The following is a 15,422-nucleotide window of genomic DNA, read 5'->3' on the forward strand; positions in this document are numbered from 1 at the left end:
ATGACAGTTTTGATTCATAGAGTACTTGCTGAAAGGACATAATCACCTCTAGCTGGAACACACAGATGGGCAACAGTGTTCTTGGGTGTTTTCAATTTCACTGACACTGCAATTTCTACTTTATCATATAAAGTAATATAACTAGAAGTTTCTGATAGTGTTAATTTAATTGAGTTTAAATTACCTTTTCTAGAAGGTAAATATGGGGTATCCAAACATAGTATAAAATACACTTATAGAAGATACTCTTTTCATTAAGTCATAGATGCTATAAAGCTGTAATAGTAAATGAAGGATATGGTGAGTGTTTCTTTAGTGAAGGTTTGAATATTCAAACAGCATTTATTTGGGATTTTTTGTCCTGAAAGGTTGTAACATCTATGACTCTGGTGTTGAGCTTGTTCTGGCTCACTTAAAAGCAAACAAATGCTGCCAGAGCAAAGCCTTCAATAGCAAGAAGCAGAGAGCCAGTTTTTACACTAATTGTTGATATATTATTTACTGTATTTGGTCCCCAGTTATGAGATTCAAGTTTCTTCTAACCTAAACAGACTTCCTATTTTATTTCTAAATATATTTAAGGTTTGCTTTATTGTATTATTATGCTTTTCCTATTTTTAAATATACGTCCTTATTTACTTGCGCATCTTTTTTTCCCCATTTTTAAAAATTATTTTATTTTCCTGTATTTATAACCTTGCTTATTGTCCCTTTCACTTTTAAAAGGCAGCACGACTGAACTTGAGAATGTAATAGAGTCTCAATCCAAGAATGAAGAAAGTCCCATTATCAGAGAAGATTCTCTAAAGGTGAGGCAAAAATATTTATGTTTCTGAAATGGAGTAGATAGCACTGCTTTCTTAGAAAGGTAAGCCTTTGTTCTGTACATGGGCTTGACTGAATCGTCTTAGTCTTTCTGCTCTTTTTTATTTTTTGTATATGTTATTTTCTTTAATTTATTCCTTAATGATTGTGAGTCATGTTATGTTGTTTTCTTAAGAGAAGACTATTTGAAGTTAGACTAGGCATTCCAAAGTAATTTAAAATTGCAATACTACAAAGTGAAAGTTATGAATATCCTACTAGTCACTGAAGTTTTCTGATTTTAAAGGTATGAAAAGATAAAATCCAGATTCATGGAAATACTTGTGTACCCAACTGTACCTTCACTGTCTACAGCTCTTTGAAATTAGGGAATGTCAATATGGTACCTCAGGGTTCCCTTATGTCAGAGAATCCCATTTTATTGATGGATCTATGAAAATTCACTGCAGATTAATTGACTTGCCCAGCTTTACACAATAAATTTCTGGCTGAGGCAGGGATTAAGCATTCAGTTGTTTTGGTCATAGCATTGGTACTATCCATTATTCTGCACAAATCTATTTTTATTGATATTGTATTCTCCTTCTTTTTTTTGACTCTTCACAGACATGTTATGTCTCATCTTCCTCACAGTGTATAATGCTGTGCAATTCAAGTCCTGATATGGAATATAGAGAGGAAATGAGGTTAACTGTCACAGCTCAATCGAGGCTAATGCCTGACTTGTAACTCTCCATGCTTGCCCTTTCTTCCCAAGAAACACTTCTCCTTCAATATGTTTAGACCACAAAGTGCTACAAAACCCTAAATACTCCAGAAAATCTCAAATGTCTTTCTAATGCCAACTGATAATTTTGGCATTGACAAGTCATTCCTCTTTCTGTAAAAAAATAAAATCATTTTATCTCACAGTTGCATTTGGAGAATAAACTAATACCAATGATGCATTGTGGTGTGGTGGTAAATGTTGTGGAAAAGTATTCAACAAAATCATTCTCCTGTGACTGATTGTGTAAGATATGAATAATCACCTGATTCATTTCCTGTGGTCAACAATGGCTGCTGTTGTAGATTGAGTGAATCACTAATTTTATCCAAAATTTGGTGTGTGATATTGTGAGACTTTTGACACGTTTGGTAATGTGTTTTAGCTTAGAACTTTGATTCCTTTGGTTTTGTTTGCTTCTACTATTTTCAGCATGCATATATGAAATATCTTGTAGTACAAAGATAAACACAGTCTGTTTAATTCCTAATATTGAATGCAGGCTTGGAAGATTGAGCAGGACCGATTACGAGAGGAAGAAGAAAAAGAAAAGGAAGAAGAACAAGAAAAGGAAGAAAAATTGCAAACCAAAAGGAAAAGCCAGGATTTAAAAGGAAGTAAAGAAGGAAGTAAAAAAGGAAGTAAAGGATCAAACAGAAGGCCTTCGGAAGACAAGTATCAAAATGAGTCAGCAAAAGCCGCAGAACTTGAGGAGGATCATAGCATTCCAGAAACATGTTCTGAGAAAGTTTATAAGGTAAGGAGTTTTATTATTATACCACATTAGAAAAGTGTTAACTATATACAGAGTCAAGATTACAGCAGAGCTATTATCTATTGTGAAATTTGAGTTCAGGGCAAATTAAGCCTAACTGGGTCTTGTTACCTCTGTTGTTTAAGCAGCAGATCCTTTTCTAAAAGTTTTAAAAAGCAGTTCTTGATGTTCAACATTATCTTACACCAGATTATTTAATTTTTTTTTTGTGTAATATGACATGAGCAAAAACGTAAGTTGATCATGTGAGATTTTTCTGGGAGAGGATAGGAAAGGGGAACATAAGAAGTTGTCCCATCTTCCATAGTAAGGAACTACTAGACCTAGTTGAAATTTTGACTGCCTACACTGGAAATCACCATTTCTTACATTTCCTCTTTCAAAATTCATATTTGTGAAGTGCCCTAATCTAAAATACATATTTTTCCCATATTTCATAAAGCAACTCCATTGGCATGTGTGCAACAGGAAATGTAGAGCTCAGCTCACTCTTGGAGATTAAGGCACATGAAATCTAAACTGTAATTGTGCTTCATGTCCCTAGCAATCCCAGGAACTCGTGTCTAGACAGTTCAATGGACACAGCAGCTCTCCTTTTTCTGCCTGTTGCACTAACAGAGGGAGCTCTTCACTAGTTTTGTTCAGTTTTTCAGCAGCTTGCACCACCTTATATTTGTAGAGTCTATCTTGCATCCAAAACTTGCACACATCAATGTAATTCCCTCTAAATTTGCTTAAATACAGACTTTAAACTTAGAAATAGATGGCATTTCAGTCTGGACTTATTTGAATACAGTCACGTAATTTTTTCCATCTTGTAGCACTCTGGAAGGCATAGCAATCTAATTAGATTTACAGTGTCTAAATTCCAAAACCTAGAGGGTAGAAAGCTGAATCTTTACCTGACCTTTATGTGATCCCATGGCATTGTACTTGATCAGAACTTCTCTTTCTCTCACACTGTATGTTAACTCACCGGTCTCCTTGCTACTCTTCAGTTTCCATTATGGTTTTCACATGTAACAAGTTACATCAGTTAGTAACTGGGAAATTATTTGGATATGACTATAGCATGCTAGATATTTGCTAAAGGTTTTTTTATATTGGTTTAATAGCTAAGCAAAAGATGTTGAGCAGTACAGTGTGATCCTTGTGGTCTGTCCTTCATTTACCTCTTTCATGTGTACTGCCTTTCTCATTTACAGATAATTTGAAACTTGTCTTTTCCAGTTTCATGGCTACAACACAGGGGAGGATATCATTCAAGTATCAGGAACCAATCAATATCTTTTCCCATCCGATGGAGGACAGATTCAAGTAGAGAAGATAGAGTTTGTAAAAAGTGATTCTTTTTTTCTTTATGCTTTGCTTTGACTCAGTGCTAAATAATGGAATAATTTCTTAATCCATAAATGCTTTATCATGTCTCAGCAGTAAAAATTCAGTTAAAGAAATTCCATATTAGGCTCTATCATCATTAATCTTTACAGTTACCTGTAATATGTTAACAGTTGATAGATAAATGAAGTACCAGAAAACTAAAAATGCAGAAAAATCAGTTCATATTTATTTTTTTCAATGGCAACTGATGCATCATATTTCCAGGATGTTCAAATTATTTTTCCAGTCAAATGCAATATAGCTAAGCCACAGAGTCTTCTGCAGACTCTCAGATTTAATTATCAGAAAGTTTGTAATATATTTAGTCTAAACTCAGATAACCTTAATTTTGTCACCTTGGTTTTCTACTACATGATTCAGTCCAGTTATTAATTTTCTTTTTTTGAGTGCTTTGCTCAAAGTAGCAGGTGCACCATTTATTTGGGTGCAAGTAAGTTCTGAAGCCTGGTGGAAGCAATAATAGTATTCTATTGCTTTACAGAAACTTTGATAAAGGTGAAAGTAATGAAAGACAAGCACAATTTCTTCGTTCATGTCACAGACCCCAAGGAGAACTTCAAAGAAGCTGAAGAGCAAGAAATTAATGAAGAACAGCAAGTTACATCAGGTCGGTGGATTGATGTCACTGATATAAAGAATTAATAGTTTGATGTATTTAATAATGGGATGCAAAACTTACCAACTAACAGAAAATATATTGTTACTATTGGCAGAGAGTAAGAAAAGTCAGTGTTCCATAAAATAAACTAAAAATCCAGTTGGCTGACTGAAGCACTGCATAAAGAGGTCTTAGCAAGAAGTGCAGGTCAACATGTGCAAACCAGTCTCTCTTCTAAATCAAAGAAATCACCATTCCTTAAGAAAATAGTTTTCTTCTTTAGTGGAGGACTCATTTGGATCTTAAAACCATTGTGACTTGGTGACCAAAGTCACAATGAAAGGGACGATTTCCCCTTTTGATGTGAACCTCCTTTTGTGGGTCAGATGACCATAGCATTATTGCCTCAAGACCTTTGCTTTGAAAACAGATCTTTCTGCAATCCAGCAACTTCTGCTGTTGGTTGATATATTGTTCATACTCAGAAAGCATTGAATCCAAATCTTTTCTGAACACAGGCGAGTGTGTTTCCAAGAAGCAAGACAGTTTGTAATAATTTGTGTATATGTTTGCCAAAACCATAATGGAATTCCTGTCACCAAACTGAAGAGTATTGAAAAAGGATAACTTATACATTTTAGCTCTTTTCCTCTTCATCAGTGTGTTATAGATGTATAATGAGATGATTGGCTCTCTCAAATAAGGGACGACTATTGTGTAAATATTAAGAAAAGCTTTAGTGCTGTATAGTTATGTTATTATAGTTTAGATGCCCTCTGTTCTCCCCATAGTTCCCTTTCCCCCCACCCCTGTATTGTGACCATCAGACAGCCGGGTCTGTCTAGGACAGGTAAAAAGGAGGCGTGCACAGGTGCCCCTTACCTGGGGCAGTTGGGAATGGAAAAGCTTAGGGGGTTGCTTAGGGGGTGCAGCAGGGCAACACCTGACCTCCAATCAAGGTACAAGAAAGCAGTCTCCACCAATAAATGGCAAAGAAGAGCTGTCTAAGACTTTGGGAGGGGCCAGGGCTGGCTGATGCAACCCCCAGGGGTATAAAAGACTGAGCATCCATCTTGAAGATGAACCAGCCATGTGGTATGCATGAGGGGCAGTTTCCATCACTGCAGCTTTTTCCTTATGTAGTCCTTTTGTTGTATTTTTGTTAAGGTTTATTAAACCTTTTAAAATTTTCAAAGTGAGCAGTTGTTTCTCACAAGTGTTAGAAAGCATCCTGCTCTTGCTTCTCCCCTTGGCTTACCAGCAATGTAATTGTAGGTTGTCTTAATACAAAATTTGCCTCCCTTCTACAGAAAAGATTTTTTTTGTCTGCACTTCTGACAGCTGATCTGTATCATTGTGGGGTCTGCCAGACAATACTGGCATCACCAGCGTGTGAGTGTCTGAGACAAGTTGTACTCACTGGACACAAGTGCAAGGCTTTCCTCCCTTGTAAATAGGAGCACCTTATAGAAAGGCAGTAGGGAAGACAAGAATCAATCCACTCTGATACTTGACAGTGGCTGTATGGTACAATGGTAAATGTGTAAAGCAGTCAAAATTCCAAAACATCTTCCTACAGGTGGTGTTCAGCAATAAGCATTGCAATGACAGACAAGAAATAGGAGCAGAAAAGGTCTCAGGATGTGTTGCATGTTGACGAGTTTGGGAGATAGCTTGGCCTGCCTTAACCTGCTTTTGTAGTCTTCTCTGCTATTCCTCACCATTTTAACATATTTCCCATATGTTCCCCATATGGGAAATCCCAAGTTTTTCTCTTACCAATAGAACATTTCTTTAAGGCAGCAGCAGCTGAAGTAGAGGCAAGGTAGGGCCCAGTGTCTGGGAGGTGTATCTTGCCTAGTTCATGTGGTTTTCACCATGACATATTCATCACATGACACCTTGATCTACCCCTTTATGTGAGTTTGACTCCTGATCCACTTTTACAAATCCTAGACCTGTCTTTCAATCTAATTTCACTAATTTTTTTGTCCTTTCTTTTACTTTCTCCTTAAAGTACACACATAGAATCATAGAATATCCTGAGGGAAGGGAAGGGACCCTCAGGGATAATTGAAGTTCAGGTCCTGTCCCTGAGGAGGGACAGTGTGGGTGACATGTGAGGGACAGTGATTTTTATTAGCGCATAGGCCACACATGTAATAGAAATGGGCAGTTTAACATTCTTATCAGCCAAGAAACAAGGATCCATAACTCCAGAAGTGGGTCCTTCTGCTGCTTAAATTCCATAAGACTTTACATTAGTTGTTGCTATTAAACCTGTTTTTACACACCTAACTAATTAGAATGCTATTTCTGGATAAAAAACCACAGGTGTATTGCACAAAACCAACTATTATATTGTACCCTAAGAATGGAATGTTGGTTTTCCCTGCTCTATTTAGTCTATTTAGTTTAGTCATCCTCACTAAGGTTCCACTTCTCACACCAGCCATTGGTTTACAGGTCAGGTGGTTCTGATATGTGTTGCTGTCCTTAAAATTAATTTTTTTTTTTTTTTAGAAGAATTGAAAAATAAAAAGAAAGCTGTGAGCAAGTTTGGATCTTTTTCAGCCACCTTGGAAAATGGAATCCAGCTGTCCCTGAGCTATTATGGACCTACCGGGGAGGCAGCAGGTAAAGTAAGCAAATAGAAGAGGATATTTGAGAACCATAGGGGGAATTTTTTTCCTTTTTCTTCCCCTTCATAGACTCCTTAACCAATAATTTGTTGCATGCAATTCTTCCTTTCTCAGCAGCTGTTACTACATGGTAGAGAATTTTCAGCAAGGCTCAAAATGAGATTACATTGTCAAGAATATTCTATGATTCAATTTTCAAAATGGAGGGAGGTCTCCAAGTTTTTCTGCTTACTGTGAAAACAGAGCAGTGCAAGTATTGTTATTAAGTAGCCCAGCAAAATCAGCCAATTAATTTGAGCCAAAGAAAATGTGATTTTCTGAGGAGTCTTCTTGGTTTTCCAAGAAATAATATTTTGGTAAACTTATATAGGTGATTATGGAACTTTCATTTTACTTTAGGAGTTGGACTTTAGGTTACAGTTGTGCAGACATAATGAGGGATTTATCTCAGTCTTTCAATAAACACATTCACCAACTGGAAGCAATTGCTTCAGAAAACCACAGTGAAAACAGTGTCTGCTTTTACCAAGAGCTTTTTGTTTCCATTACGTTTGAAGGCCACTGAAACCATCTTATGGATAAAAGTGAAACCCTTCTCTGATCAGAAAATAATTCCAGCATTTTTCAGCTCTTAAAATATGAAAACATTTAATTGAATGCATCTTTGTGTGGACTGTGGTAAACCATTCAACTCTACACTCAGTTTTAATTGTTCAAATATATTTTACAAATTAATTACTAAAAAAATAGACTGTTTAGACTTGGGTCAAAAGAGCATTTACAATAGTGGCCTGCAAAAACTTGGATTTTGGCATAAAAGAGAGAAATGTCTGATTAAACACCTACATGTCAGCTGTGATGTTTAGGTTTTTTCACATTCACCATAATTATCCTATTCTGCATTAGAATAATCCTTGCCACATTGAGCTTTAGAGTGCTGCTGACTGGCATTCTTTCATTGCTTGCAGTTTTTCTATGATCATTGCTTATGCCAAACCCCCATGGGTCTTTGTATTCCAAGTGCTCAGAATAATTCTGACCAGAAATAATCCCTTAGATGATTCTCATATGCCATCCATCCCTAATGCAGAATGGTATACCATGAAATCTGCAGTTTCTCTCCACTGATCAGTTAAATTGTGTGCAAATTACACTTTTTCCCAGTAAAAGTTTCTGGAAACTCTCTAATTCACGTTTTTCTTACTGTTTTTCATACTTTATCTATTTCATCTTCCTTTTAGGGAGGCTAAGGTGACAAAAGGTCTCAAGTTGTTTTTTAGCTTTATGCAACTTTTTTTTCTTTTGGGGGGCAGATGTTAATATTTCTTCAAGTTTTGAATTATTCTTTGTTTTCTCCAGCATTATCAAAGGTTAATTTCCAATCACCTTAGATTTTTGTTAGAAATAATCTCCTTGTCTCTTTATGAATCTGGGACTGCTTGTGTACCTGCAGGGCTTTTGATTCTGGATACTATAGAACCTCTGCACTTGCTCTTTATATTTTGACAAAATCATGAGAGTACAACTACAAGTCCTAGACATGTGAATGTGTTTATCTGGAATTTTACACCTCTCTCAAGATTTCTAAAGGCACTTTATCTCAGTCTTGACAATCCACTCTTTTCCGTTGTTACCCTCAGACACCATGTTCTTATTTTGGGGGGCAACCAAAATAAAAGCATGGGTGAAATTTCTATGAAAGTGAAGTGTCAGTTTGTTGAAATAATTACAGAAAATGTAAATTTGTGTTATTTTCAAGAAATTGTTTTGAAAGATAACATGACTCCTTCCTGTTGACATGCCTAGAAGGCTGTCCTAATGCTTGTCTTGAAGAATTGCAAGAGTCTTATCAAGTCTAGATCATTAGAATCTTTCTGATGAATTATAGCAAAATAGACATATGTAGTACAAAATTTGTCAAGTCTGTCTGTGCTGGATCAGTCCATGATAAAGCAGAACACAGATACTAGATTCAGAATGTCTCCACTTTTAAGTATTCTGGAAGTAAAAAATAATTTTAAAATTATATTTTTTTTATTTTTGAGGTGACAACCAAGTGACAACTTGTGGGAAGCAATGGTTTCAAGATGTCTTTTAGGCTAATAAGTTGTCAGTGTGTGAAAAGATTTTCTAAATACTCTTATGTATATAATCCCTCTATCTGAAATTACAAACTCCCCTACTGAGGTTATTATTTCTAAGGTAAAATTCAGTGTACAAAATCTTTTTAAAAAATAAAATGTGGGCATCTACATTTATGAAGCTTAATTACATTGAAAATCTTGCTTTTCCTTCCTTAGATGATGAAACAGGTCTTGTCTTAGCGAGAATTCTGAACATCCCTTCTGTTCATCTTCCGACGGTAATTCCAACAGTTTCTGCTATTACACCAGCTCCAGGAAAAAAAGATAAGTTTGACAGAGGAAAATCAGGAAAAGCTTCTACCAAAGTAAACCGTCGCAAATTAGCCCCTTCACCACCTGATAACGTGGTACAGAAAGAAGAACAAAAGGTGAGAGAAGAGACAATATCCAATCCAAAGAAACAAAACAAAAATTCAAAGGCATGAATTTCTGTAAAAGGAACGTATATTCTTCTCAGAGGGCTTTGAGCTGTGCCTTTACAAATTCCTAACAATTTGTGGTGCTGTTAAGGATGTGTTTTACTCTTTCAGTTGTTCTCATATGTACATATTGGCAGCTGTTAATGAACTTAGTCTTTATGGTGATGTAAAGCAGTGAGTCTGCCATGGCCCATGACAAATTCTTTTGTCAATTTTGGCTTTACAGTTACAGCTGTTACACTGCAGGTGATCAGGGGGCTGGAGCACCTTCCCTGCAAAGACAAACTGAAACCATTGGGGTTGTCCAGCCTGGAGAAGAGAGCGCTGCAGGAAGACCTTAGAGCATGCCTTCCAGTACATAAGTGAGGCTACAAGAGAGCTGGAGGGGGACTTTTTACCAGAGGTTGTAGTGACAGGACAAGGGGAAATGGCTTTAAACTGAAAGATTAAGATTTAATATTAGGGAGAAATTCTTTACTGTGAAGGTGATTGAGGCACTGGAACAGATGCCCAGAGAAGCTGTGGATGCCCCATCCTTGGAAGTGTTGAAGGCCAGGTTGGATGGGGCTTTGAGCACCCTGGTCTAGTGGATACTGTCTGTGTCCATGGAAGGGGGTTGAATCTCAACAATCTTTAAGGTTCCTTCCAACCTGAACCATTCTATGATTATTAATACCTCAGTTAAAAGAACTGCTAAATTTTTAGTTGAACCAAGTAGAATTTCTTTGAGCTTTCCAAAACCCATATTCAAGAGTCTAACCAACCAGCAATTTAGTGAAGACAGGTTTGCAGTACCTTGCTCTGTAATTTGGTCTTTTAAGCTCGTAACAAGCCAGGGACTAGCAATTTGAGGAAGTTACTTTAGCCTTTAACTGAAGCACTTCTATCATGGTACAAGTCTTTGGAAAGTATGAATGAATCTTTGGAAATCTTTTGGAAATCTTTTGAATTCTGAATTTCTCTTCTGAAGTAGTTTTTAGTACCTTGTGGTTGAAGTGACACTGTGGCTGTTGTTGCAAAACAGATTCTGTGCAAATCCACAAAAAGGGCTCCTTACCTAATTTCATCACGGAATGTGGTGTAGGGAGTTGCCAAACAGCACTCAGCATAACATACAGCAATTGTATGGCACAAAAGAACCCTACCGAAAAATAGCCCTATATTTAAAAATCTGTCAGGATGACTTCTAAACCAAAAGGTTTTTAACTACTTGGTTTGGAATTACTTTGCATAGAGAGTATCCATATTAGTGCATACAGCACCTGTCTGTTTGAGTCTGCAAGTATTTTGGAGAATGGGATTAGAATCCAAATCAGACTTGACAAATTCAGGTGGACATGGTCTGTAAAATAGGATGCAATTCAGTAGGAGTAAGAGGTAGGTTCTACAATTACATATAAATAATCTGTATATATCTACAGAATGGATAACAATTGTGTCAGTAACAGCTCTATAGAGAAAGGTCTGAGAATTGTCATGGATCAGAAGCTATCCGTAAGTCAACAATGCCATCTTCCTGTGAGAAGGGCAAAGACCACTGAGATGTAAATACAGAGGAGTATAGCCTGCTAAATATGTGAAGTTAGTGTTCTTTTAGGGCAGGTAGAGTCTCAGTCGGAGTATTGTGTCCAGTTGTGGATACTGCCCTTCAAGAAAAACATGAGCCCACTCTGAAAGTTTTAAGGAAAGCATGAAGAAAGATGACAGGTCTTGAAAACTTAACCAGTGGGAAAGATTTAAAATAATTAGTTTGGGCTTCTTTGATCTTGAGTTGAGAGACAGAATAGCCTTCTGTAAAGACCTAAAAATAACCATCATCTATTATGTGAGCTTGTATCATCAGAGGTATTTAGAAGTAAACTGATTTTCTGCAGTAGTGATTCAAGTCAGTCTCTGGGAAAATGTCAGTAAGGCTAAGCAAGGTAAAGCCCTGGAACAGTTTACCAGGAAACCTCCAGCCCTGAAAATTTTTAGAATACCTTACATTAGAATTTTTTGCTAACGGTATAGTTATACTTGATTATTGTTTTTTCACCATTAGACAGGGAGCAGTAGATGACAACTGAGGGTTACTTCTGCCCTATTCTGTGACTTCTACCTCATGATGCTGTGACTACAATCTTAGAGTATTGAGAGTAGCCTTAATTACCAGTAATATTATGTAAATTAACTGTAAAATATACAGCATCTTTTATGTTGAAAAACAGATGGCAAAACATCTGCCATTTCCCCCCTGTATTTCTCTTCCTAAAAAGCAAGAATATGGAATAATACCAGGACAAGTTCTCTCTGTTACCTATGTCTGCTACCCAAAACTTTTTCGTCTTATGACTACTGGCATAGTGTAGTCCATTGTTACATAGGTTTTTGAGGGGATTCTTCAAGGTGAATGAAAGATAGCATAATCAAAGAAAATAACTAATATTTCCACTTCTGAATCCATAAACTCTGAAAATGGTAAATATGAACCACTATATGAACCACATCATATGAACCACACTATATGAACCACACTATATGAACCACAGCACTAAAAAAAAAACAAACCACTGTTAAAATGGAATCTATATAGACTAAATCTGTACTCTCATTTTTTCTTTATTATTTTAAAATGTGGACTAGAACCTAATTAATTTTTCATTCTGTAGATGGAAATGCAAGAACCAGTTCCCCAAGCACAAGAGGTGTCAGATGCTCCTGCTTTTCCGAGTTTGAATGTCTCCTGTCCCAACGGACTTGTATTAACTTTCCTCGGTGAAAGGTTTCAAGGTTAGTTTTCTGAGACACTGCAAAGTAAGGAATTTCAGAGAAGCTAAGACTACAGAAGAAAATTATTTCTTCATTGATGGGTTTAGATGTAACTCTAATGTTTTCAATATGTCAGAATGCTAAGTCTGTCATAATGTCTATTTCATAGTATTTGCAACGTGAATAATATGATTTTATTCAAACAAATATGAAATCTAGAATCACAAGTTGTTGAACATAAAAGATTGAGGGGAAGGAAGTAGCAACCCTAAAAAGCCCTTGGCAGTCATGTTGGATAATTATTTGAATATGTACATAGATTGGAATACTAAAGAAAAACAAGCAAATTCAATAAGTAAATACATATATATAGAGGAATCTTGAGTGATAGCAGGAAGATGGTTACATTACCCATGTCTGCACTTCCTTTGAAAGCATATGTACTTAAGTCCCCAAGACAAAATGTTAATAATTTGAAAGATTCAGGGAAGAATGGCTAGAATGATTAAAGCATCAGAAGATGTATCTTATAATGAGCTCATTTCACCAGAGAACTCCATTAAAGCACAAAAGAAAAGGTCAAAGGAGTGACTAGTGCCAGCCTGGAAGTACAAGAAAACAGAATTTTGGTGATAGCTGGTAAACACAGTATACAAAGTTATTACAATTTTCAGGGGCTTGAAACTGAAAACTAGGACTTTGTACTAGGTTTAAGTTATACTCATTTGGTAAAAATGTTACACTCATAAATGGTAAGAATGATTAACAAAACTAACCAAGGCTGTGATGGAGTCCCTGCTGCTGGTTGTTTTACAATCAGGGGGGGTTTTGTTGCTTTTCTAAAAGATGCAATCAGTTTCAAACAGGAATTATTTCACAGAAGTCCTTTGGTTTATGCCATCCAGTACATACAGAGAAAACACCCAGAATAAGCCTTTCTGCCCTTATCATTGGATTTCCTTTAGAAGACTGATAGGGTATATGGATACTTTAAAGCTTCTGTGCCTGACAAATATTCTGCAATAATTATTTTCTGCAGTGTTTTTGAAAATCACTGCTAGATTCATCTTTGCATGTTCTAAACTGTAGTAAATCTTGGGGTTTTTTAGTCATGCTGTTAGGTTTTGAATCAGAGAAATGTGAATTTTGTTGTCGTCTAGTTAATTCTAAGAACAGCCATGTACAGATGTCATTTAATACCTATGTACAACAAATCTGTACAGCTCAGTAAATGTGCTCTGATTAATCTGGTATGAAGTAATGAACATGGAGAGTGTTCTCAAAGATACATAATTTGGCAAGAAGCATAACTTGAAATGCTGAGTAGTTGAGGTGAACAGAGCAATTACAGACACTTCATTGGAGTCTCTCAATAAAATTATCATAATTATACCCCTTAGCATACTCAAAACACTGCCATCATTTAATCTAAGAAATTTACTTGCTCAAGCAGACAGAATATATTACTTGGGTTTCTCTACAAATTCAAACTTGGTGAAACTCAGGGGTTTTTTTCACCTTTATGGGCAGTTAGGGAATTCCTCTCACATGATGTTAGTCTTCCAAAAGTTTAGCATCCATAAGAAATCCATCTTTACATTCCCCTTGTTTTCATTTGGAAAGACAGCCACCTTCACAAGAGGATGCAGAGTGTCTGAGTAGGTGACTGTTTTGAACTTTGCTCTGAAATCAGGGTCTGTCTTTTACTCTGTGGATTACAAATTCAGCCAAGGAGGGTTAGTCTCACCTAAGCTGCACATCTTCTGTTGACATCGTGGTGCTGGGTGTGTAGCACTGTTTGAATGTGTGCTATGCAGTACTAATTCAAAGTTTGCTTTCAGATTTGAAAGGTGAAGCCACTGCCACTGAAGCAAAGAAAGAGACACTAGAGGAAAGTAAAGCCAAAGCAGATGAAGAAGAGAAGGAAAAGGTTATGCCAGGTGGAGAGAAGGAAGAGGTTATGCCAAGTGGAGAGGACAAACATCAGGTTACAGAAGGTGAAATAAAGCAGGAAGACACCAAAAGTGAACAGGCTAAGTGGCCTCCTCTGGAAATTATGGTTAGACAGAGTTATCCCCAAAAGGTAAAGGACTCTCATCTTTATTCACCTCCAGCAAGGCAAAAAGAACAAGAGGTGTCAAGAGTCATCACTAGTCAAGGAACTGTCATAAAGCACCTGATGGATGGATCTACCCAGGTATGTTTGGTAGAATTCATTGCAAGCACTGCACTTTAGTACAGTTCAATGAAATGGAAGGTGATTACCCTTAAACTTGTTTTTGTCTACTGAGATTGAGAAGTGTCCAGTTTGTAGATGATGGAGTTAAGTAATACTGAATTATGCAACCATGTCAAGACTAAAGTACTCTTGGCTTTGTTCAGAGTCAGAACTTAGGGAGATTTAAGTATGAAAATTACAGGCACTAAAAGGTTTTAGGCAACTTTGTGATTAGGTAATAGCTGAATATGGTTCAGAGAACTGCATTCCTAAACTTAAGCTTCTGAAGTGTGGATTAGTTCAGCTTTGAGTATTTTTGGCAATATGAAAGCATTCATATATTTTTTTTCAGTTCAAACACTCATATGGGATCCAGAAAAGACATGAGCTCCTGTAGACACATTTCCCCTAAATTTTCAGGGGGAAAGTCTGTATATTCCTCAGTACCTGCTTTGTTTACACATATTTTTGTTGTGTAGAATTTTGTTACAGTTTAGGTGCTATAAGCTATCTTTGCAAATATTATAATCAATCCACAAGCAACTTTTTGTTTTAACTCTGACTCTACATGTAGTTAGCAAACAGATGAAAGAGGAGTCATCTAATTTGACTCAGAATCTGTCAAATAATTCCTTATTTCCAGAATTTCTTTTTCCTGTCTAAGTAGACCACAATGCCTAGTGTAAGTGCTTTACATTTATTCATTACACTAGATGTTAAAACATTTTGCCAGGATTCCTGAGAAATATATCCATTTCAGAAATAGCTGCTCTATGCCTATATATTCACAATATACTATTTCCTGAGAGAAAAAATGTAGATCTTATGTGCCTAAAATGATTTTGCAGTAGTCTTTGCTTAAAAAGATTATGAGTGCGTCCTTCTT

General features: G+C 36.4%; 1 protein-coding gene across 3 annotated transcripts in view; it reads left to right on the plus strand.

The window, feature by feature from the left end:
* The window catches only part of SPAG17 (sperm associated antigen 17), an 86,151-nt gene that overhangs the window by 49,191 nt on the left and 21,538 nt on the right, over positions 1-15,422 (plus strand). For all 3 annotated transcript variants that reach the window (XR_013181015.1, XM_077174241.1, XM_077174240.1), the window contains exons 19-26: positions 727-809; positions 2,094-2,348; positions 3,597-3,708; positions 4,249-4,374; positions 6,889-7,002; positions 9,308-9,519; positions 12,219-12,339; positions 14,160-14,515. Coding sequence is in view for 2 of the 3 variants with exons in the window: in XM_077174241.1 (XP_077030356.1) it covers positions 727-809; positions 2,094-2,348; positions 3,597-3,708; positions 4,249-4,374; positions 6,889-7,002; positions 9,308-9,519; positions 12,219-12,339; positions 14,160-14,515 (1,379 nt within the window). In the remaining variant the exon portion in view is untranslated. The remainder of the gene's footprint in view (positions 1-726; positions 810-2,093; positions 2,349-3,596; positions 3,709-4,248; positions 4,375-6,888; positions 7,003-9,307; positions 9,520-12,218; positions 12,340-14,159; positions 14,516-15,422) is intronic.

Source organism: Agelaius phoeniceus, chromosome 2, assembly GCF_051311805.1.
Source record: "Agelaius phoeniceus isolate bAgePho1 chromosome 2, bAgePho1.hap1, whole genome shotgun sequence".
In the NCBI taxonomy this organism is placed as follows: Eukaryota; Metazoa; Chordata; class Aves; order Passeriformes; family Icteridae; genus Agelaius; species Agelaius phoeniceus.